This window comes from Choloepus didactylus, chromosome 5 (assembly GCF_015220235.1).
Source record: "Choloepus didactylus isolate mChoDid1 chromosome 5, mChoDid1.pri, whole genome shotgun sequence".
Lineage (NCBI taxonomy): Eukaryota > Metazoa > Chordata > Mammalia > Pilosa > Megalonychidae > Choloepus > Choloepus didactylus.
In genome coordinates, this window is record NC_051311.1 from 62,832,758 (window position 1) to 62,854,522 (window position 21,765).

Genomic DNA, 21,765 nt, shown 5'->3' on the forward strand with positions numbered 1-21,765 from the left:
GATATGCAAATCAAAACCACAAGATATCACTTCACACTCACCATAATGGCTACTATTAAACAGATGGAAAAAACAAAAACAAAACAAAAACAACCAACCAACCAAAAACCAAGTGTTGGAGAAGATGTGGAGAAACAGGAACACTCATTCATTGCTGGTAGGAATGTAAAACAGTATAGCCACTGTGGAAAACAATTTGGCAGTTCCTCAGAAAGTCAAGTATAGAATTACTGTATGACCCAGCAATTCCACTTCTAGGTATATAATCAAGACAATTGGAAGCAGGGACTTGACAAACATTTGCACACTGATGCTCATAGCAGCACTATTCACAACTGCCAAAAGATGGAAGCAACCCAAGTGTCCATCAACAGACAAATGAATAAGCAACATGTGGTTATACATAAAACGGAATATTACGCAGCCGCAAAAAGGAACAGAGTTCTGATAACATGTGACAACATGGATGAACCTTGAAGACATCATGTTGAATGAAATAAGCCAGACACAAAAGGACAAATATTGTACGATCTCACTGATATGAAATAATTTAGAATATAGTAAATTCATAGAGTCAGAAACTACACTATAGGTTACCAGGGGCCAGGGAGAGGCTAGGGAATGGGGAGTTAAAGTTAATTGGTATAGAGACTTGGGCAAGATGGCGGCATAGAGAGGAGTGGAAGCTAAGTAGTCCCCCTGGAACAACTACAAAAAAACCAGAAACAACTAGTAAATAATCCAGAATAACTGCGGGGGGACAAACGAGACCATCCACTCATCATACACCAACCTGAATTGGGAGGAATGCCCGAGAACACAGCATAAAATCTGTAAGTAAAACCTGCGGAACCAAGTCGTGAGACCCCCTCCCCCATAGCCCGAGCTGCAAAGCCTCGTGGTGCCAGAGAGAAGCTCTCTCCCAGCAAGCGAATATAGCTCAGGTGAGCTCCAACTGGGGTTTTAAGTAGCGAGTGTGAACTGCTCACTACAGGTACGCATCCCCAAAAACAGACAGAGGCTTTTGGTGACAACTGACCTGGGAAAGCTGGATGGTCGCCTTGGACTGGGTCTGAAGGGGACTGTTTCTTTTTCGGCTCAGTGGAGAAAGCCCCAGGCATTTTCAGTTTCCAGGGCTGTGACTCGGGGAAGGGTGGAGACAGCACAAGCAGAGAGAGAGACCATTGAAATGCTAATGACCTCCACCTGAGGGGTCTGTCTTCTCTAGGAGGAAAGGGGTGGGGCCCTTTCCATTCAGACCCAGACCCCAGAGCCTGGGGGAACACGGCCATACCTCCTCACACCAGTCAAGAATTATAGGCTAACAGGCATCACCTGCTGGGCAGAAAAGCACAGTGACCTGAGGCATCAAAGGGTGGAGCAATTTTCTAAGACACACCCTCAGGGAAACCAGATACTGAATATTTCTTCCCTCTGGGACCTGAGCCTGTTCTGGTCTGGGAAAACCTGATTTGGATAACCAAGGAAACCATGCCTAGACAACAGAAAATTACAACCTACACTAAGAAAAACAAAGTTATGGCCCAGTCAAAGGAACAAACGGACACTTCAACTGAGATACAGGAATTTAAACAACTAATGCTAAATCAGTTCAAAAAGTTTAGAGAAGATATTGCAAAAGAGATAGAGGCTGTAAAGGAAGCACCGGACATGTATACGGCAGAAATCAAAAGTTCAAAAAAACAACTAGAAGAATCTATGGAAATGAAAGGCACAACACAAGAGATGAAAGCCAAAATGGAAACATACAACAGCAGATCTCAAGAGGCAGAAGAAAATACCCAGGAACTGGAGAACAAAACACCTGAAAGCCTACACGCAAAGGAGCAGATGGAGAAAAGAATGAAAAAATATGAGCAATGTCTCTGGGAACTCAAGGATGAAACAAAGTACAATAATGTACGTATCATTGGTGTCCCAGAAGGAGAAGAGAAGGGAAAGGGGGCAGAAGCAATAATAGAGGAAATAATTAATGAAAATTTCCCATCTCTTATGAAAGACATAAAATTACAGATCCAAGAAGCGCAGTGTACTCCAAACAGAAGAGATAGGAATAGGCCTACGCCAAGACACTTAATAATCAGATTATCAAATGTCAAAGACAAAGAGAAAATCCTGAAAGCAGCAAGAGAAAAGCGATCCATTACATACAAAGGAAGCTTAATAAGACTATGTGCGGATCTCTCAACAGAAACCATGGAGGCAAGAAGGAAGTGGTGTGATATATTTAAGATACTGAAAGAGAAAAACCACCAACCAAGAATCCTGTATCCAGCAAAGCTGTCCTTCAAATATGAGGGAAATCTCAAAATATTTCCTGACAAACAGACAATGAGAGACTTTGTGAACAAGACACCTGTCCTACAGGAAATACTAAAGGGAGCACTACAGGGTGATAGGAGACAGGAGTGCGTGGTTTGGAACACAATTTTGGGAGATGGTAGCACAACAATGTAAGTACACTGAACAAAGGTAACTATGAATACGGTTGAGAGAGGAAGGTGGGGGGAGCATGTGAGACACCACAAGAAAGGAGGAAAGATAAAGACTGGGACTGTGTAACTTGGTGAAATCTAGAGTATTCAACAATTGTGATAAAATGTACAAATATGTTCTTTTACGAGGGAGAACAGGCAAATGTCAACCTTGCAAGGTGTTAAAAATGGGGAGGCATTGGGGGAGGGATGCAATCAGCATAAACTAGAGACTGTAACTAATAGAATCATTGTATTATGCTTCCTTTAATGTAACAAAGGTGATATACCAAGGTGAATGCAGATAAGAGGGGGGGATAGGGGAGGCATGTTAGACACTTGACATTGGTGGTATTGTCTGATTCTTTATTCTACTTTGATTTAAGGTTATTTTTCCTTTTGCTGCTTCCTAGCTGTCATTTTTTTTTTCCTCTTTCTTTTGCCTCTCTACCTTCTTTGACTCTCCCTCCTGCCTTGTGGAAGAAATGTAGATGCTCTTATACAGATAGTGGTGAAGGTGGTGAACACATAAATGTATGACCATGCAGAAAACCATCGAATATATACTTGGGATGGAATGTATGGTGAGTGAACAAAACCATATTAAAAAAAAAATGGGTTGATGACAAAACCTCGAGGACAATATACTGACTGAAATAAGCCAGACACATTAGGACAATTATTACAGGGTCTCACTGACAGGAACTAATTATAATATGTAAACTCATAGACATGAAATATAAGGTACCAAGATATAGGACGAGGCTTAAGAATGGGGAGTGGTTGCTTAATGTGAGGAGAATGTTGAATTAGGATGAACTCAAATGTTTGGAAATGAACAGGGGTGTTGGCAGCAAGATGTGAGAAGAACTAACAGCGCCGAATGGTGTGTGAATGAGGTGGAAAGGGGAAGCTCAGAGTCATATATGTCACCAGAAGGAAAGTTGGAGGTCAAAAGATGGGAATGTATAAAACTGAATCCTATGGTGGGCAATGTCCATGATCAACTGTACAAATACTAGAAATCACTTCCATGAACCAGAACAAATGTATGACAATACAATTAGAAGTTAATAATAGAGGGGCATATAGGGAAGAACTATATACCTATTACAAACTATATACTACAGTTAGTAGTATTTCAACATTTTTTCACAAACAGTAACAAATGTACTATATCAATACTACGAGTCAACAATTGAGGGGGGTTGGTTAGGGATAGTGGAGGATTAGAGTTTCCTTTTCTTTTTTTCTTTTTTCATCTTTCACTTTATTTCTTGTCTGGAGTAATGAAAAGTTTCTAAAAATTGAACAAAAATTAAGTGTGATGGATGCACATCTGTATGAGGGTACCCAGGGGCAAGTGATTGTATACTTTGGAACTTTGGATAATTGTATGGTATCTGAACAATCTCAATAAAAATGAAAAAAAAAAAAAAAGTTAATTGGTATGGAATTTCTGTCAGGGGTGGTAGAAAAGTTTTGGTATTGGGTGCTGGTGATGACAGCACAACATTGTGAATGTAATTAACACCAATGAAATATGTGGCTAAAAGGGAATATTTTAGGTTGTATATATAGTTACCTAATCAAAATTTAAAAAAAAATATCTTTCAACCCAGGGGGAAAAAAAAAAAAAACACAGGACATTATTGGGACAACTGAAGAAACTGGAATATGGACTATATGCTTTATATCAATGCAAAATTTTTGAACTTGATAGCTGTACAGTAAATGTCTTTGTTCTCAGGAAATGTACCAGGAAGTGTTAAGTGTTCATGATAGAGGTTTATGATATACGCAACCTACTCTCAGAACTTGAGATAATAGATAGGCAGACAGATAGATAGAATGATATATTAAAAGTTGTTAAATCTGGGTGAGGGGGTATATTGGAGTTCTATATGTTATCTTTGCAACTTTCCTATAAGTTGGAAGTTATTTCAAAATAAAACATTAAAAAAATTGTTAGGAGAACCCTGTCACTTAAAGGAATGTTTTGGAAAGGAGATAATTATCCTTCATTTTACTCATTTTATAAAATGGATTTTCATATGAGTTTACATAAAATAGAGTACATGCTAGAATTTGGGGCACTGCCTTAACATTTCTTATATCAGTACCTGACCTATAATCACTTGTTTTCTCATCCAAAATATATCAACAAGTCATGCTAACAGAGTTGAGAAAAATGTTTGTTTAGTTGTTTAAACCCTGGGCAACTGGGGGGAGGCAAGATCTCTAGAATACTCACCGTTTCCATAAGCCCAGTCATCGTTCATGCGGTGTCGCACTTTCTGGTAAATGGCTGACATGGTTTTCATGTTGCTTTTCCTCCATTGGCGCCCCAGGTATTTGGTCTGTATCTTTAGCAGCTTCAGGACATAGAGTTGAAGCATGGCCTGTTTGACCTTGAGGGCCCGCTTCAAGATTGGAGCAGATTTAAACACCACCAGCATCTGCCCATTGATAGGAGGATAGAGGGAAAGAAAGGCAGGTAAAGCATCTAAAGTTTCTTGGAATTTCCAACTCACAGACAAATTAAGCCAGTGGTTCCCAAACCTGGCTGGCCTCAGAATTCCCTGGGAGCTTTTGGTAAGTTATGGTAATCTAATTAGACTCAGTCTTCAAGAACATTTATATTTCACAATTCATAGCTTCTGATATTCACAGTATATTGTATGAAGTGCAAAAGAAATCGTCAGCCACATATTTCTACTGTTAACAGTTTCTTGTGTATCTTCCACATATTATGCATATATGACTTTTTTTTTAAAGAAAAGATAGCCAACTGTGCCAGTTTGAATGTATTATGTCCCCCCAAACACCATTATCTTTGATGTAATCTTGTGTGGGCAGACATTATCAGTGCTGATTAGATTGTAATTCTTTGAGTGTTTCTTTGAAATGCGCCCCACCCAGCTGTGGGTGATGACTCTGATTGGATAATTTCCATGGAGGTGTTGCTCCGCCCATTTGGGGTGGGTCTAAGTTGAATCACTGGAGCCATATAACTGAGCTGACGGACAGAGGGAACTCAGTGCAGTTGTGGCTGATCTTTGAAGAGGAGCTATACCCAAGAGGGACACTTTGGAACTGAGAGGAGCTTCAGCTTACAGAGACATTTTGGAGATGGCCTTTGAAAACTGACTTTCGCTCTGGAGAAGCTAAGAGAGGACAAACATCCCAAGAGCAACTGAGAGTGACATTTTGGAGAGAAGCTGAAGCCTAGAGAGGAAAGTCCAGGGAGAAAGCCATTTTGAAACCAGAACTCCGGAGCAGACACCAGCCACATGCCTTCCCAGCTAACAGAGGTTTTCCAGATGCCATTGGCCATCCTCCAGTGAAGGTACCTGATTGTTGATGCATTACCTTGGACACTTTATGGCCTTAAGACTGTAACTGTGTAACCAAATAACCCCCCTTTTATAAAAGCCAATCTATCTCTGGTGTTTTGCATTTCGGCAGCATTAGCAAACTAGAACACCAACTACATATCCTGTCACACTGTTCTACACCTTTCTCTTTGTGTAACAATATATCTTGAAAATTATTCCATGTCAATATAGAATTGTCTCATTATTTTTAATGGTTGCATAGTATTCTACTATAAGCATTTGCCATAATTTATTGAACCAGTGGGTCCTGTTTTAATGGGCACTTAGGTGGTTTCCAATTTTTCATTATTACAAACAATGCTACAATGAATATTCTTGGACTTGCATCGTTTGGAATGTGTGACTATAATTCAAATGATAATGCTAAGTTCTCTACCAAGGGCTGTCCTGAGAGAAGGGCCATTCTCAGCTCTCTGAAAAGAAATGGGCTGATGAATAATCATCTCATATAGATTAAGTGCTCAGAATTAGGAGGTGCTAAATCTTATAAAGCATTCAGTGTCTATTTATAGGGCTTGCAAAGTAGGCAGTCCACAAATACTTACTAATGATTAAAAGAAATTCAGTCAGATGGACAACTCCATTACCCAAAGCCCACTCACCATGGTCCTGGAATGCTTCCATTTGGTCAGTTTATTGAGCAGCCTCAGAAGATTGATGCAGGAAAATAGGTTCCTCCAGCAGAACTGGTTGTTGTCTCCAGCTTCCTGTAAGAAGGCAACACATCATTATCTCAATACCCACAAGGCTTTCATTCCCACAGAAGCCTGGAAGTCACTGTTGATCAGTTCAGAGGAGGCCTTCTGGCATGAAATGCTACCTTATCACCCACCTCTGCACATACTTCCAGGTCTTGAAACATACAATATCTTTCATCTGAAAACACACTCAGCTACCAATCCTGGAAGACTCTGTACCTTGAGTAGTACTGGTTAGATGATGCATAAACACAGAAACTTGATTCAAGCAAGTTTTCTACTTTAGGATCAGAAAAAGATGATAGAATTTTTTTCCCATGTACTTTGCTTATATAAACTACATCTGTAATTGCTAAGACTTAGGCCTTATTCTGGTATATTTTATACCATGTTGGATAGATGATATCCATCACAGTTGATTTTTTTATCAACCCCACTTTCCTTTATTAAACCATCTTGCAGTAAAGTGCTTAATTCTCCAGCATAGTAGGAAAAATGACAGATGGTTCATTCTAACCAGGTGTTTCTCTTGTATGTTTCTTGATAACCTATGAACACCCAACCAGAGACAGAATGTCAGATTAGAAACAGGTATCTACTCATAGAAATATTTTTCAGTACGAAAGTAAGAGCACTTCTTTGATTTGGGGGCCTACAAATATATACTGGTGCCAGAAGCTATATAAATTAGTGAGCATGATGGCTCACCTAGCATCTTGGAAATTCCTTATGTCTACAATGTGATAAAAGAATATAGGAGTAGGAGACATGTAGAGAAGTAAACTCTGATGTCTGGTGACTGGAGATTCCCTCCCTCCTCTCCAATTAATCTAATGCAGGTAAGACAGGCATAAATTTAATGTGGAGTGAAGATCCAAGATTTCTGAGGGCATAAGTCTCTCCTAAAAAATAAGTTAAGACCAAGTGTCAAAAAGTTTCAGGGAAACATTTTAGAAATATTATTTAGAAATAATATTCTTTTCCTGTAGTAAATGATCAGTACTGTATTTAGAACTAGTCTCAGGGGAACCATCTGTCTGCTTCTGAGGGAAATTTCTATCCTAGTGCCTCAAATAGTCTGGCTTGCCCCAAAAAGATCAGGTTCTATAAAGGTTACATCTTGTGTGGTTAACAGAGGAGATAGACTTTTAAATGTTTTTGTGTTTTGTTTGTTTATTTGTAAGGAGCAAGGGAGACACAAAACACGGGATGGGCTAGGTAAGTATATTTCCACTGTGAGCTTCCTTTTTCCTGGTTTCTAACATGATAGTAGCATAAAAAGCCTTACAACCCTCAGCACCTCAAAGAATAATATGAGAATGGAGACGTGGCCTTGTAGAAGAAGCACTGGACTAGGCACCAGGATACCTGGATTATGGTGTTGGCCCTGGCTATATGATCTTAGGCAAGTCACTTCCCTAAGGGGTTTCCTATAACAGGTTGAACTAGCCAATCTTCCAAGTAGTTTAAAATGAAGTTTTGAGTGGGGGCATATTGACTGCAGCTGTCCCTTTCCTCAGAACTCAGTCTCAAGCCCCAGGAAAGGTGGCCCAGTTCCCTCCCTGAAGACAACCTCACCCACCCAGGGCTTTGCTCTCCATTCTGATGCCTCCCTAGATGACTGTAACAACCCCTGCTTCTTGCATCACAAGGTGCAGCCTGGAGCTGGCACTGAAAGTATGCAGGCTGGTCAATGGTTCTCTCAGAAGAGTCAAGCCCAGACTTGTTTCGTCTTCTCTGCTTGCAGCAGCAGGCCCTACATGGGATCCTGCGATAGCTTTTTGCCTTATTCCAACCCAAGAGATAATCATTTTCCCAGCAGGCCTTCAGCTCCACAGGTGCCTTTTCAGATTTGCCAGACTTGAGGGTTTTTTATTTTTCTTTTTGTTTATGTCCATTTAAGGCAAGTCATCTCCTTTCTCTCCTCTCTTTCTGGTAGGACTCAGCTACATTCCCTTGTCCCTTGTACTTCACACTAACCAAAGTGAGACTTTCACTCCTATTTTCCATCTATAGTTAAAAAAAAACCAACATTCTCACAAATATTTATTTGAAATGCAAATGTTAGGTCTAAAGATTCAGTTTAGGCATCATATCCTTTCAGAGCATCTCCAGGATACTGTGGAGACTCTGTTCTCAAAGATCCCTGCATAGCTCAGCTGAATGAAGCCAAGCCACATATAAAAACCAGGCTTATGGCTACGCCAGTGCTCAACAAGAAAAAGGCCATGATCAGTTCGAGTGCAAAGATTGTGAAGCCCAATGGCGAAAAGCCTGATGAATCTGAGTCTGGCATTTCTCAGGCTCTTCTTGAGCTGGAGATGAACTCAGACCTAAAGGCTCAGTTAAGTGAGCTGAATATAACAGCAGTCAAGGAAATTGAAGTTGGTGGTGGTCAGAAAACTATTATAATCTTTGTTCCTGTTCCTCAATTGAAGTCTTTCCAGAAAATCCGAGTCTGGCTAGTACGTGAATTGGAGAAAAAGTTCAGTGAAAAGCATGTTGTATTTATTGCTCAGAGGAGAATTCTGCCTAAGCCAACTCGAAAAAGCTGTACAAAAAATAAGCAAAAGCATCCCAGGAGCCGTACTCTGACAGCTGTACACGATGCAATCCTTGAAGACTTGGTATTCCCAAGTGAAATTGAGGGCAAGAGAATCTGTGTAAAACTGGACAGCAGCCAGCTAATAAAGGTTCATTTGGACAAAACACAGCAGAACAATGTAGAACACAAGGCTGAAACTTTTTCTGGTGTGTGTAAGAAACTCACTGTCAAGGACGTTAATTTTGAATTTCCAAAGTTTCAATTGTAAGCCAAAATGACTAAATAAAGTATCATTTTCAAAAAAAAAAAAAAAAAAAAAAAACCAGGCTTATGCCAATTATGTGGATAATTAACTCAGATGACTGAGGAAAGAACAGAGCGTTTATTCCATTTGGACTGAGGAAATCTGGTTGGTTAGTACCTGAGTACTAGAAGGGAGTCAGCTGTTCTATTCCAACTCTGTCATCCACAGGTACAAAAACCGAGGCCTAGAGAAAGGAAGGGCCCAAGGTCACATGACAAGTACCCAAGCAGGGTTTGAACCTGGATCTCCAGTGCTCATTCAATTTTAAGATTCTGTCTTTATTTAATATTCACTGGCTAGCTGCACTTCTAAAATCCTGGACACAGAAGGTGATTCCTGAGTGAATATTTGGTTTGACCCCTTGCTTTCTGAGCTTCTGGAAGGCCTAATGATGGAAAAGCTCTTCCTTATGTCCTACTATAATTCTTACTTCAAAGCAGGACAAGATACGAGTTTCTAGGGGAAAGAAACGACAATAAAAAAACAGGGAATTTTCTTGCTTTAAATTGGAGCCTCTGACTGAGTAGTGTGAGCCAATGATCAGATTGATTCTTTAAAGTGTTAAATCTGAAAACCTCAAAACTTCTAAAAAGTGATTTTTATTGCTTTCAAATTGCAAACCAGCTCTGCATCAAGAAAGTGAAACTATTAATATTAACTTAGTTGTTTTAAATTTTCTTAGCAGTATTATTTACAATAGCCAAAAGGTGGAAACAACCCCAGTATCCATTGACAGATGAATGGATAAACAAAATCTGGTATTTCCATAGAGCAGAATATTATTCAGCCATAAAAAGAAATGAAATTCTGTTACATGTTACAATATGGATGAACCCTGAAAACATTATGCTGAGTGATGCATAATGTATGATTCTAATTACATGAAACATCTAAAATAAGCAAACTCATAGAGCCAGAAAGTAATTTAGAGATTACTAGGAGCTGGAGGGAGGGAGAATGGGAGTTATTGCTTAAAGGGTACAGAGTTTCTGTTTTGGGTGATGAAAAGTACTGGTAATGGATGGTGGTGATGATAGCACATTATAAATATAATTAATGCCACTGAATTGTAGACTTAAAAATAGTTAAAATGGCAAATTTTATTTCATATATGTTACCACAATAAAAAAATTAATTTAAAAAAGGAAATAAGAAATAGTTTGAGTCATAATATAAAACAAAGACATTTTTTACTCATTAGCTATAGTCCTTTAAACTAACATTAAAAGCAAAATAAAAAATGCAAATTAAAAAAAAAAAGATAACACAGCTGTAATAGCAAAGTCAGGTCTTCCTGCCTTTTCTATACTACAAACTAGTCTATTTCTTTGTTTCTGGGCTTCAGGTTAAAATTAAAAACTATTGCCATTAATCATTCTTTTAAAAAGAAAGGAGTAGAATAGCTAGTATGACTTGTTTCTTTATTAAGACTTTAAATTCAGCCCTGCATCTGAAATGACTTGCAAAAACATTTGCTAGGTCTTAATACTTACTGATGGCTATTGTGAATTTGCAATTTCTTGGAAAATGATTCTTTTGATCCATTTCTTTATCATGGTTCACAAAACTAAAAATCAAGTCATATTTAACATGTCTTAAAGATGTTACTTTTAGTTAAGGTGGCCCAAATGATTGAGAGTGGGTCTTAATTTAGATTACCAAATGTCTTATAAAGAGAATCCAGGAGTCACGGAGGGAAGGAGAGGACATTGTTATGTGACCATAGACAGAAATACAAGCCAAGGAAACCCCAAGGATTCCCAGAAGCCAGCACCAGAAGGCTACAGACGTGGGGGAGAAAGAAAGCCTTGTCAATATATTGATTTTGAACTTCACAACAGTGAGTCCAAAAATTCCTGTTGTTTAAGCCAATCTATTGTATGGTATTTGTCACAGCAAACCAAGACATATAGGTTTCTGATGATTAAGTAACTTAAGTAAAAAAGATATTAATATAATACATATAAAAGGTCTAATTTTTTTCCTTTTTCCTATAGCCTTAAGGTACATCCTTCATACTACTGCTCTGAAAAACTATCCAGATGCCTTCTCCAATAACTACCTTACCGAAGACCATACCTTACTTCCACACCATCATACATTTACCATCCTTCATTTATGTTTGGGATTTAATTTTAATTTTTTTCTAGTTTAGTAAACTGGATTTGAATATAGAAGTTTGATGATCCAGAAACTGTTAATTCCTAGATCATCTGGACTGGGAAACTGCTCAGTACATGGGTGAGGATAGCCTATTCTAAAGCTAAACATTTTGACAAAATGGGAACACTTTAGAAATTAATGTGTCAATAACTTTGACTTTATTTCATATCCATCATGCTGTGCAGCTGGAGTTCCAAATGAAGTCATATTGAATTCAGTTCAAATACTGCACACTGAGAAAATATGAATCAAGACTACTTCAGTCCAGTAATTCTACTTCAAGAAATCTATCTTAAGGAAACAATCAGAGATGAGGTCAGAGATTCATGTGTAAGGATTTTATTTTGGACTTACATATGGAAAAACTGAAATAAATGTCCAACAATAGCAAAATGGGCTCTTTTCTTTGTTTAATTAAGGAATGGAATATTATGTGTAGCCATTAGAAATTAGGTTTTCAAGAAATGTATAATAAAATCATAGCATGAATAACTGAATTTTACTGTTTCTATCTATATATAATCTTTACTGTGTTAAGTAATTTACATGTATATACATATACTCTCAATTACTTTATATATATATACATATATATATATATACAAACACACAGTAATTGTATCCACATATTAACAGTGGTTATATATAGGTGGTATAATTATGGGTAGTTTTATTTTATTCTCAATAGTTTTATGTGTTTCTCTAGTTTCCTGCAATAAATATGTATTGATTTTATTCACGAAAAAGACCTAAAATGTTATTTAAAGAAAAACCCTATATACACCAAAGTTTAGGAAATATTTATATTGTAAATTTCAAACGAAAAAAATCTATGGTTATCAAATGAAACCACTAGGTGTCACTACTGCTTCACAGAAAGGACTAGAATAGCTAGTATGACTTGTTTCTTTATTAAGACTAGATACGTTTCACTCACTCTTGGATAATAGTAAAGTCTCCTCAGAAGGCATAACATTTGCAATAATTTAATGCTCATAATCTCAAAAGGTCAATTAGATGAGATGTGAAAGTACAGGTCCTGTCAATTCTTACATAGAATTGATGGGGTTGGGACTGGGAATAGAGAACACATTGTATCAAGGAATAGAATCTGAAATACTGTACTGGTAATACAATTTTTTTCATTCTTTTAAAAAAATTTTTATTGTGGTAACATACACATATAACATACAGCTTGCCATTTTAACCATTTTTAAATGTGCAGTTCAGTGGCCTTAATTATATTCACAATGTTGTGCAACCACCACCACCATCCATTACCAAACAATAAAAGAATTTCAATGCTTCCTATTTAACATTGTTTCTGTGAGAAAACGTATTCCTCATTCCAACTCTGAATGGTAGGTATGCATGCCTCTATTCTAGCTCTACTACTGTTAACTGTAAGATGTTGGAGTTTTTTTTTAACTTCTCCATCTATAAAATAAAGATTGATAAGATCATGTATATAAACAGTGTTAGACAACTTACTACCTCTCTCTGCAGGAGTAAGAAGCTCCCAGCTTCCTTGGTTGCTGAGACCACATCTAAATAAGACAGGGAATCTGCCTAGGTGGTAAAAAGGATGCTACACTTGGTATCTCAGGACATGGGTCTAATTTGGGGTCTGCCACCTAAAAGGAGTGGACCGTGACAATTCACTTCATCCACTGGACCCTCAGGTTTCTTATCTTTGAAATAAGAGAGCTCTCAGGTCCCCTCCAGCCAAGAATACTATGGTTCTGTAAAACCTGCACCACAGAAGGTAGTATCTTATTTCTGCAAAACAGTTTTCTGACTCAACAGTTCACAGGTATTAAAGTTGAGAAACGGTTGTAACACCCATGGGTACCATATCCAATCATTTAGCACTAATGATCTTCTTTAATGTACCACATGTGTTAGACTCCTGGGTTACATAATCTCTATGAATATGAGAAGTTAAAGACCTGTAACAGCAGAAAGACAGATAACTGATTGTACCAGACCAGAAGAGAGTCTCCTGGCATTTAGCATAGATGTTCACATTTGATTTTGGTCCCATCATCTTTTTAAATTCCCTTTCCTCCTAGTGATTTTTCTTTCTTCTCTGCAAAATGCTATGCCCAGATTTTCCAAACCTTTCTCAACTGGGTCAGCAGCTCTAAATCCCTACTGCTTCTGAGCTCTTACCAATGAGGCTCTCAAGCCAGGGCATTATGAACTAGAGAAGAAATGAAAGAACAAATGCAGCCTCTGCCACCCTGGCAATTTCAAAGGCTACCAAATCCCCATCTGCTTACCAGACTCTCGGTAGTCAGCTCTGGCAAATCCTGAATGGTACAGCAAGGGTAGTCCAGAACGGAGATGCTGCAATATGCAGAGATGACAGGTTTTAAGTAAATGGCAACAACAGGAAACAGTTGTGATAGCAAAGGGCTGGAGTTATTTCTCTCCAGCAGGCCCCATCCATTCAGCAGGCCCCATCCATTTCCCAAATTGCTTTGTGACCTCGGTAGAAAATGAGAACTTTGGTGTTGGGCAACTCCAGCTCATCTCTTCTCCTGACAGTCATGAGAGAAAACAAGAAAGCTCATTTAGGCTGTCCCCTCTGGCGTAGATACAGAAGTTACAGCAGAGAAAGAACATACAGCTAGCTATCTTTCTCCTAGTGCTCCTCCCTTCTTTAAAGGAACAGGTACACTTGTGTGTATATGAATATAATTGTGCTCTCAGATAAGCTGCCCAAACCCACTGTACTAGATAACATTCTGAGGACATGAGGACGAAGCAAAGGCCCCTCCTGTATCTCACATCAGCTCTTTCTGAAAGCCAGGAGTTCTGGGAATGATCCCAAAAGCCACTCCTAAAGGGAAACTTGAGACAGAAGGGTAGCTTCCCACAGCAGGGTGAATCTAGTAGAGCTCAAGAATAGTTATAGCACCTGCCCCCAAAACAGACAGTAGGGGACTGTAATGGAGCTGAAGGCTTTGCGGTGAGCCCAGGGAAGCAAGCATGAGTCAGGAGTGGAAATAAGGCACCACATGGTGACAGGCATGTGATCATTCAATAAATGATCTTTCTTTCCTCTTCCCCCTTCTTCATTGGTACAATGTAGAGTTTGGATTAGCTAATCTCTAATGCTTCTTTTGGTCTAACATTTCATGAGATTTTAAACACTTATCTATTGGAACCAGTGCAACTGGAAATGGACAAAGGCTGTGGGCAAAGCAGGGGCTATGGAAAGAAGTATGGGGAGGAAAGGGAGTCCTTGGACCTGTGTCTACATTTTGAGTTACAACTATCCAAACAAAAGGCAGTAGCTTATTTGGCTAGATATGTTTCCTTTGTCCCAGAAATTCAGATAAGGGTAACTTGTGGGGGAACCAGGGTAGGAAAGGAGTTGAGTCAGCTTGGCAGAGGACAGTAGATCCACTTAAAATGTTACCTGTCATCTTGATTCACTCTCCTGGGTTCTCCCAGGATTGCCAGTTCTGTACTGCCCTATTAGGATGAACATTCTCGGTGGGCTCATTCATTTATCTACCTACCTCCCAATGACAAGGCCCCATAGCCAAGTAGGTGCTGAGCATCAGGAAATGGAGACAGGAAATCAGGAAATGGAGACAGATTAGGTCCAATCCTCCAATGAATTAAATTCTAGCATAAGGGGGCACAAAATAAATTTACAAATATCTAGGATATCTAGGTTGTAAGAGCCATGATGAAACTGTGCAGTAAGAGCTGTGGGTGCCCCAAGTTCTCAGGGATCATCAAAAGTAAAACTTAACAGGTGGTATGAAACAGGGTCGTCTAATCCAGGCCAACCTTAACAAAAAGTGTAGTCTGTCACTACCACTCTTCCAACTCTAAATGAAACCTGATGGATACCTATTAAGTTGTCTACCCCTCCCTTCCAGGACCATGGGTGCAGTGGGTGCATTCAATTCCTTTACTTCACCCCAGCCACTGTTGATTGATCCAAGGGAGAACCTCTAACCTAAGAGTCAATTCAGTCTCTGAGGATGGCAGTATCATGGCATGTTCTGAGGAGCAGACACTGCTATTTGTTAGTGAGAGAGGAAACTGGAGTGGAGGTACACAGATGGAGGTGGAGGGCTTCCTGGGCTCCCTGGGCTACAGACCAATTCTGGGACTGAGAGTTGCACCCCCTTTCCAGATTCCTCAAGATGACAAACCTTCTGTTTCCTTTAACAAACTTCCCATTTTGCAAGAGCCAGGTCTAGGTGGTTTTGGTTACTTATAACCAGGTGGGTTGACTGATATACACAGGTGCCCACATGCAGCTGTGGCCCCTACCCAGCCTGACTTACACTTTGATTTTCGCTGATAACCCAACTAGCATATCTTAAGTGCCATTTATAAGGGGTATAGGGCACAGGGCTTTATGTATTTAGGAAGAAAACCCATACTCCGGTGCTACTTCCCCAAACAGGAAAAGTGTGTAAAGCACTTGCAACATATTTTTTATCTTAACTAATGCTTAAAAAAGTCCTATGACATAGAGTAAATATCATTATTCCCACTTAAAACATGAAAATACTGTGGTTCAGAGAAATGAAATGTCTTATTTGAGATTATATAACCAGCAAATGGCAGATCCAGGTCAGGAATCCAGGTCTCATTACTTAGGTTTGGTGTTGTATGTTGCTTTTTTTTTTTTTTAACTAAGTAGGCTGCCTCTCCAAGGTGGAATTTCAGGCAGGTACCAACAGACAGGTGAGGCAAAATTTTCTAGTACCTCTCCAGTCATTCCAAGTATGAAACCAGCCCTCTTCTACTTTGGGAACTTTACCTCTGGTAAAGCAATTCTGGTAAATTCTACCAATTAAATGTGCTTTCAATTCCCCTGGAAGAAGCAAACTGAAAAACAGAGGTTTACTCTGCCATCCCCCAACCTCAACCCCCTCTTGGCTGGAAGAGTGAAGCCAATTTGTATTCACTGAGAAGCCTGTGTTCTGATCCTATCTCTACTGCCCTCCTACCTTGAGCAAGCCAATGAACCTATCTGAATTTGTTTCCTAATTAGTAAAATGAAAATAAAACATGTTATAATACTTCTTAGCACTACTGAAATAGATGTGAAAATACTTTATGGTTTTAAAATATAAATTGATACAACTCAGTAAATATCTATTATTTACCTTCATTTGCAAATTTTGTATAACACTTTATACAGTTGCTCCAACTTATGATTTATACTAAGGTCAGGACTGGTCAGACAAGCAGACTGTTTCACAAAAAAATATCTCCTGGCTTGTTCTGCCAAGGGCTGCAATTTTATCATTGCAGCTTCATTTCTTTTAATCATGGCACTTCTTGGGTTTCAAAACTACTAAAATACAAATATCTCTGTGAAGCCAAACCATATACCCTACTGGCTAACATTTTGAGGAGACTAAATTTAACAGTAACAGAAGGGGCTGGGGACAGCAGGAAAACCGAAAAGCTCAGAAAGTATGTAATTTTCTCAATTAACTCAGAATAGCTTCTTGAAATGAACCCATCCAGAGTCCGTACCTGTTTTTGGCAGTGATGTAGGACAAGATATTTTGATTGAAGAACTTCAGGATCAAGGGAATGCAATTGGCAAACACCAAATGTTGTGATACATATTCAAACTGAATTAAAAAAACCAAAGCAGAAAGGGCCGAATCTTATTTAGGGAGAAGAAAAGATAAATATGAAAAAAGAGAGGCAAGTATGAATCCATGGTGTTTCCTAAGAATATCTGCTGTCCTCTTGTGTTATCAATCTTCCTGTCTGGTAAGTGGGGAGAACCATCTTTAATCAGCTTATCCTACAGGGAGGGGGAAAATCTGCAGTGTGTGTATGTTGCAAGTTCCCAACCAAAAGGACAAAATATACACAAGCCAAAAAGAAAATACCACTTCAGATAAATAGAAAGACTTGCTGTGAGATTTATTCTTAAGCTCAACAGGAAAGGAAAGCTCCCTGGGGGAGTTGTCTTCCATACCAAATCTCTGATTCATAATATTTCAACTATGATTGATATGGCAGGGACAAGTGCAGCTTACTCCCAGCAACAGCTGGCATCACTCAGTCAGGATGGGGATAACGAACTGTAACCAAATGAACAACTGGAATGTGGGCTCCAACTCAACGACTCGTTCACCACATTATTCCCAGGAACTAGAATATCAGTAACTATTTGTTGAATAAATGAATGAACAAGAACCCTTGGCCAACAGAGACTGCAGTGAAAATAAGTCCAAGATGTCTCTGACAGGGTAAACACCAGAACATGGGGGGCTTCACTTTGCTGCCTTGAATCCAGATGGGACTTGTGCTCAGGAAGACTTAGTAGGGCAGGTGGCAGTGTCATGGGGTTGTTACCTTGAATTTTACCCATGATACACACCCAAAATATCAGATACAATTTGTCTCTAGGCCTAGAACCCAGAGTGGTGGGACAGTATAGAAACTGTGTGGAATAAGCAGAGAATTGTGGTGTCTTAAATTCCCTAGCTCTTCCTGATCACCAAGAAGTAGTAGCTATAGCAGCAAGTCACTGGGTGTATAGTTGAGGTGGGGAGTCAGCTTGTGCCACAACTACTTCGCACTTCTGCTCAATATTTTCTCCCTGGAATTTGACTCAAGTTGTTGTCCAAAACCCCAGATCAGGAGCCAATACATACTTACCACAATCAAGTGCTTCAAAACTTTCTCTACTCTGAGATGTGCCCGTGAACTTGTCAGGATTCACCAACACTGACACACACGGGTAAGGCCCATCAAGCTGCCCGCTTGTCTGACTATCTACCCATAAACTATCCATAGAGAGAAGCAGACAGAAACACATATCCACAGTTCTCTGTTCTCTTCCCACTAGGAACACCATACAACACCCACCTCTACTCCTCCCAGACCTGCTGCTGCTCAGCAAACAATGGCAGAAGTGTGAGCACTCAGGACATCCTAATACCCTCAAAGATGTTTTTGAATACACTGAAGTTGAAAAATACCCTGGTTACATTATCAAACCTGCCAGACACTGGCCCTGTAGGGGCCTCCCTGCACTCTGAGGACCTGCTCTTCCATCAGGTTGAGTCTGACTTCTTAGGAGAAAAACAAGCAGTGGCCAGGCAGAGCCTCTGTGTGGGAGTCAGCAGCCTCCCTCCCCTTACTTTGCTTGCACTACAGACAGGAAGCATCCACTCACTGCCTCCATCTTATCCCTATATCTTGGCAGTGGTCACAGGACCAAGTCCAAACTCCATGGGGAAGCAGTTTCCTTAATCTTTCTTAGCCTCAGTTTTCTCATCTATAAAACAGGGATAAAACAAGACTTCCCTTACAGGGTTGTGAGAATTAAATGAGATCCCATAGAAGCTTAATGGGGTGCCTGGCACATGAGAAGTACTCAATATTTGCGAGCTATCATATGTTTTATGATCTGCTACCTGTTGTCCCCTCAGCTTCATTTATCACCGAGCCATCCCCACCCCAGGCAAAACTCCAACGTTTAATTTAACTGTAATTGTTTCTAAAAAGTACCATGCTATCTCCCCTCTTGATTTTTACACACTAACTTTTTTTCTGCTTGAAGTGTCTCCCTCCATGCCAATTCCCATATTCTGACTCACATCTTTCTTTAGGACCCAGGTTAGATGTCATCTCTTCTCCACCCCAGTTTTGGATTAGGTATTTCCATAGCACCCAATGCTTACCTGTCTCACAGGTCTTATCACTCAGTAATTGGCTATTCATACATTTGTATCTTAAGGCCCTTAAAGAGCCAGAGCTGTATCTTATAGAGTTATATCTCAAATATCTAGAAAAGTGCTCCACACACACAAGGCTCAACATGCTCCCCTCACCCCACCCTCCCTTTTGTGTGTGTGGAATGTTTGCATCCTGTCATCCAGTGCCTCAAAGCCAGCTCGGCATATTCCCAAGTAGCTGGAGATTCCTGCTGCTACTCTCCTACTCACAGCCCTAGGCAAAGGTACAATGGACACAGATATCTGCACCTTATTAGGACAGTTCCTACATCTCACTCCATACCTCCACCCCAAGCTCTTTCAATAGTAGCTGGATTCCTTGAGTGAAGACAAAGACAAGACTGAAAGATGTTTAGCTTGATGACAAGGGCTCCTGCATCCCTTTGGCAGACAGGCACTGCAGAACACCTGAGACCTGTGGAGAAGCACTTCTGGCTGCTTACCTGGTAGATATGGTTCAGTTTGAAGTGTTTAAGGAGAAGCAGGAGCAGGGCAGAGATACTCTTCACAATGATCTCTTTGTGCCTGTTCACATCAATGCCCAGCTTCATGCTCTGGAGGACGGTGATGCTACAATGGGGAAAGAAGAGTCAGGGCAGAGGGTGGCCTCAGAGGGGGACCTACAAGAGCTCAGGTTTTTGGATCAGACAAAATATACAGAAGGGAGCCAGGAATTTGGGAAACCTAAATTCTGTGCTAGGGAAATCTCCAGAGTCCCCACTTATGAACCTGTCTGGAGAAAGCCTCCTCTTATTTCTTTGTTTCCCTCTCTCTCCTTTGGCAAGCTTTTCCCCTTGGTACTATCCACTCACATATGTGAGCAGCCAGTCAGTGGCCCTGATGTCACCCTCCAGACCCTTAGTTCCAAGTTAAAAAGAAGGCACCAGAGAGCCTTGCAGTAGAAAGGGGCTGGAGAAAATCCCTGGAAGTGTTAATGAAGTAGAGAAAGACCCTGCAGACAAGATAGCTAGCATTCAGCAGCTGGCCCAGTTGAAGCACTCACGGCATCTCCTCAGGCAGGACATCTGCCAGGATATTGATAGAGTCTGTCTTAGCCTTGGAGGTGGGGGCTGAAGCCAGCAGAATCTTAAGTAGAGCAATCTGGGAAGTAGAAAATAAGAAACTCCATCCTTGTCCATCCCACTCAGCAAGGTTATTCTCCTACACCTCAATAGTCCTAGGAGAAGCATTTTAAGCCTTTTTGTTAGTCCTTCCCTCAGTGACCAGAAAGACACAGAGATGCCCAGTCCTGAGAGGCTAGTCTGCCTGCCTGTGAGGCTAAGGAGGGGCCAGAAGTAAGCCTATAGGTTGTTCTTCTTCAAAATTGCTCCTTCCAAGGAGAACGATAGAAGGAGCAGAGTGAGGGGGGCAATGTCTAGAAATAAGGTGGGAGGTACAAGGAAGCTCTCCACAGCCCTTTTACTTGTTCTAAGCCTATCAGCATCCTCACCACTCCAGCCTGTGGCTATCTAAGACATGATAGATCACCACAGGTTTCATAGGGACAAGGGAACTTACAACTTACCCAAGAAGCGGGCCTCCAATGCATCCTATATGGATCCCACCTTATTTTCCAACTTTCTCAAAGAAACCCTTCAGAGGAGCCCCGAGGAAAGCCTCAAAACCTCTCATGTGTCAGCCTTGCCTAAGGGATGAAGGCTCTCAGGAAACAAGCTTAAATGACAGAGCGCTCAGCTTGAAATGCTTCTCAGCTGTCTGTTCCTCAAGGCAGAGAAGGGCAGCTCTGGCCCAGCCATCTCCTTACCATGTACTGGGGAAGGCTATACAGCATGCCCTGGTAGAGGATTTCACATGGTGTCTCTGGTACCACCTCTTCCCCCTATGGCAAGAAACACACTGTTTGCCCAGGCCTCTTTCCAGTTGACCAAAGGCTACAATGTTTTGTTGGTTGTGAAGGGAGACACGAAAAGAGCCAGATTTAGATTCCTATCCTAGCTGTGCTAGTAACTTACCATGCAACCTTGGATATATCACCTTCTTTCTCTGAGTCCTAGTTTCCTCTTCAACAGGATCAGAGGGGCTGGTACGGAATAACTCTTCCAACCCTGATGACCTATGATTCTAGTTTTCCCATTTTTAGAATCAATCCAGAACTCTTTCCATGTCACATGCTCGATCAGGAGTCAGTACTCCCAACCAGGAGTTGGCTCAAAACACTGCTCTGCTGGACACACACACAGAAGGACCACCCCAGATACATATGGGCTCAACTCAGGATGTAGGTAAGCCTGTGACACTGGAACAGAAAACCCACAGAGGCACTTTCCATGGCATCAACCTGAGGCCATCGAGAACTCTGGAATGCTCTGTAAGCCAGGAAGGAGAGGTAGACAGCTCAAAAGAGAGGGTTAATAGGGGAATTGGGTAGTCTATGGCTTGGGGAGACAGGAAGGAAT

At 40.4% G+C, this 21,765-nt stretch overlaps 2 protein-coding genes across 2 annotated transcripts in view; one reads left to right on the forward strand and one right to left on the reverse strand.

The window, feature by feature from the left end:
- Positions 1–21,765, reverse strand: part of STRIP2 (striatin interacting protein 2) — a 52,965-nt gene that overhangs the window by 13,124 nt on the left and 18,076 nt on the right. Inside the window, exons 14-20 of the mRNA XM_037836176.1 lie at positions 21,114–21,188; positions 20,352–20,449; positions 19,792–19,918; positions 17,124–17,224; positions 13,886–13,952; positions 6,496–6,600; positions 4,750–4,954 (exon numbers count right to left, since the gene is read on the reverse strand). Of these exons, the coding sequence (XP_037692104.1) occupies positions 4,750–4,954; positions 6,496–6,600; positions 13,886–13,952; positions 17,124–17,224; positions 19,792–19,918; positions 20,352–20,449; positions 21,114–21,188 (778 nt within the window). The remainder of the gene's footprint in view (positions 1–4,749; positions 4,955–6,495; positions 6,601–13,885; positions 13,953–17,123; positions 17,225–19,791; positions 19,919–20,351; positions 20,450–21,113; positions 21,189–21,765) is intronic.
- On the forward strand, positions 8,806–9,404 carry LOC119534126 (40S ribosomal protein S7-like). The gene has a single exon (XM_037836177.1). The coding sequence runs from the start codon at positions 8,820–8,822 to the stop codon at positions 9,402–9,404; it is 585 nt and encodes a 194-aa protein (XP_037692105.1). The 5' UTR covers positions 8,806–8,819.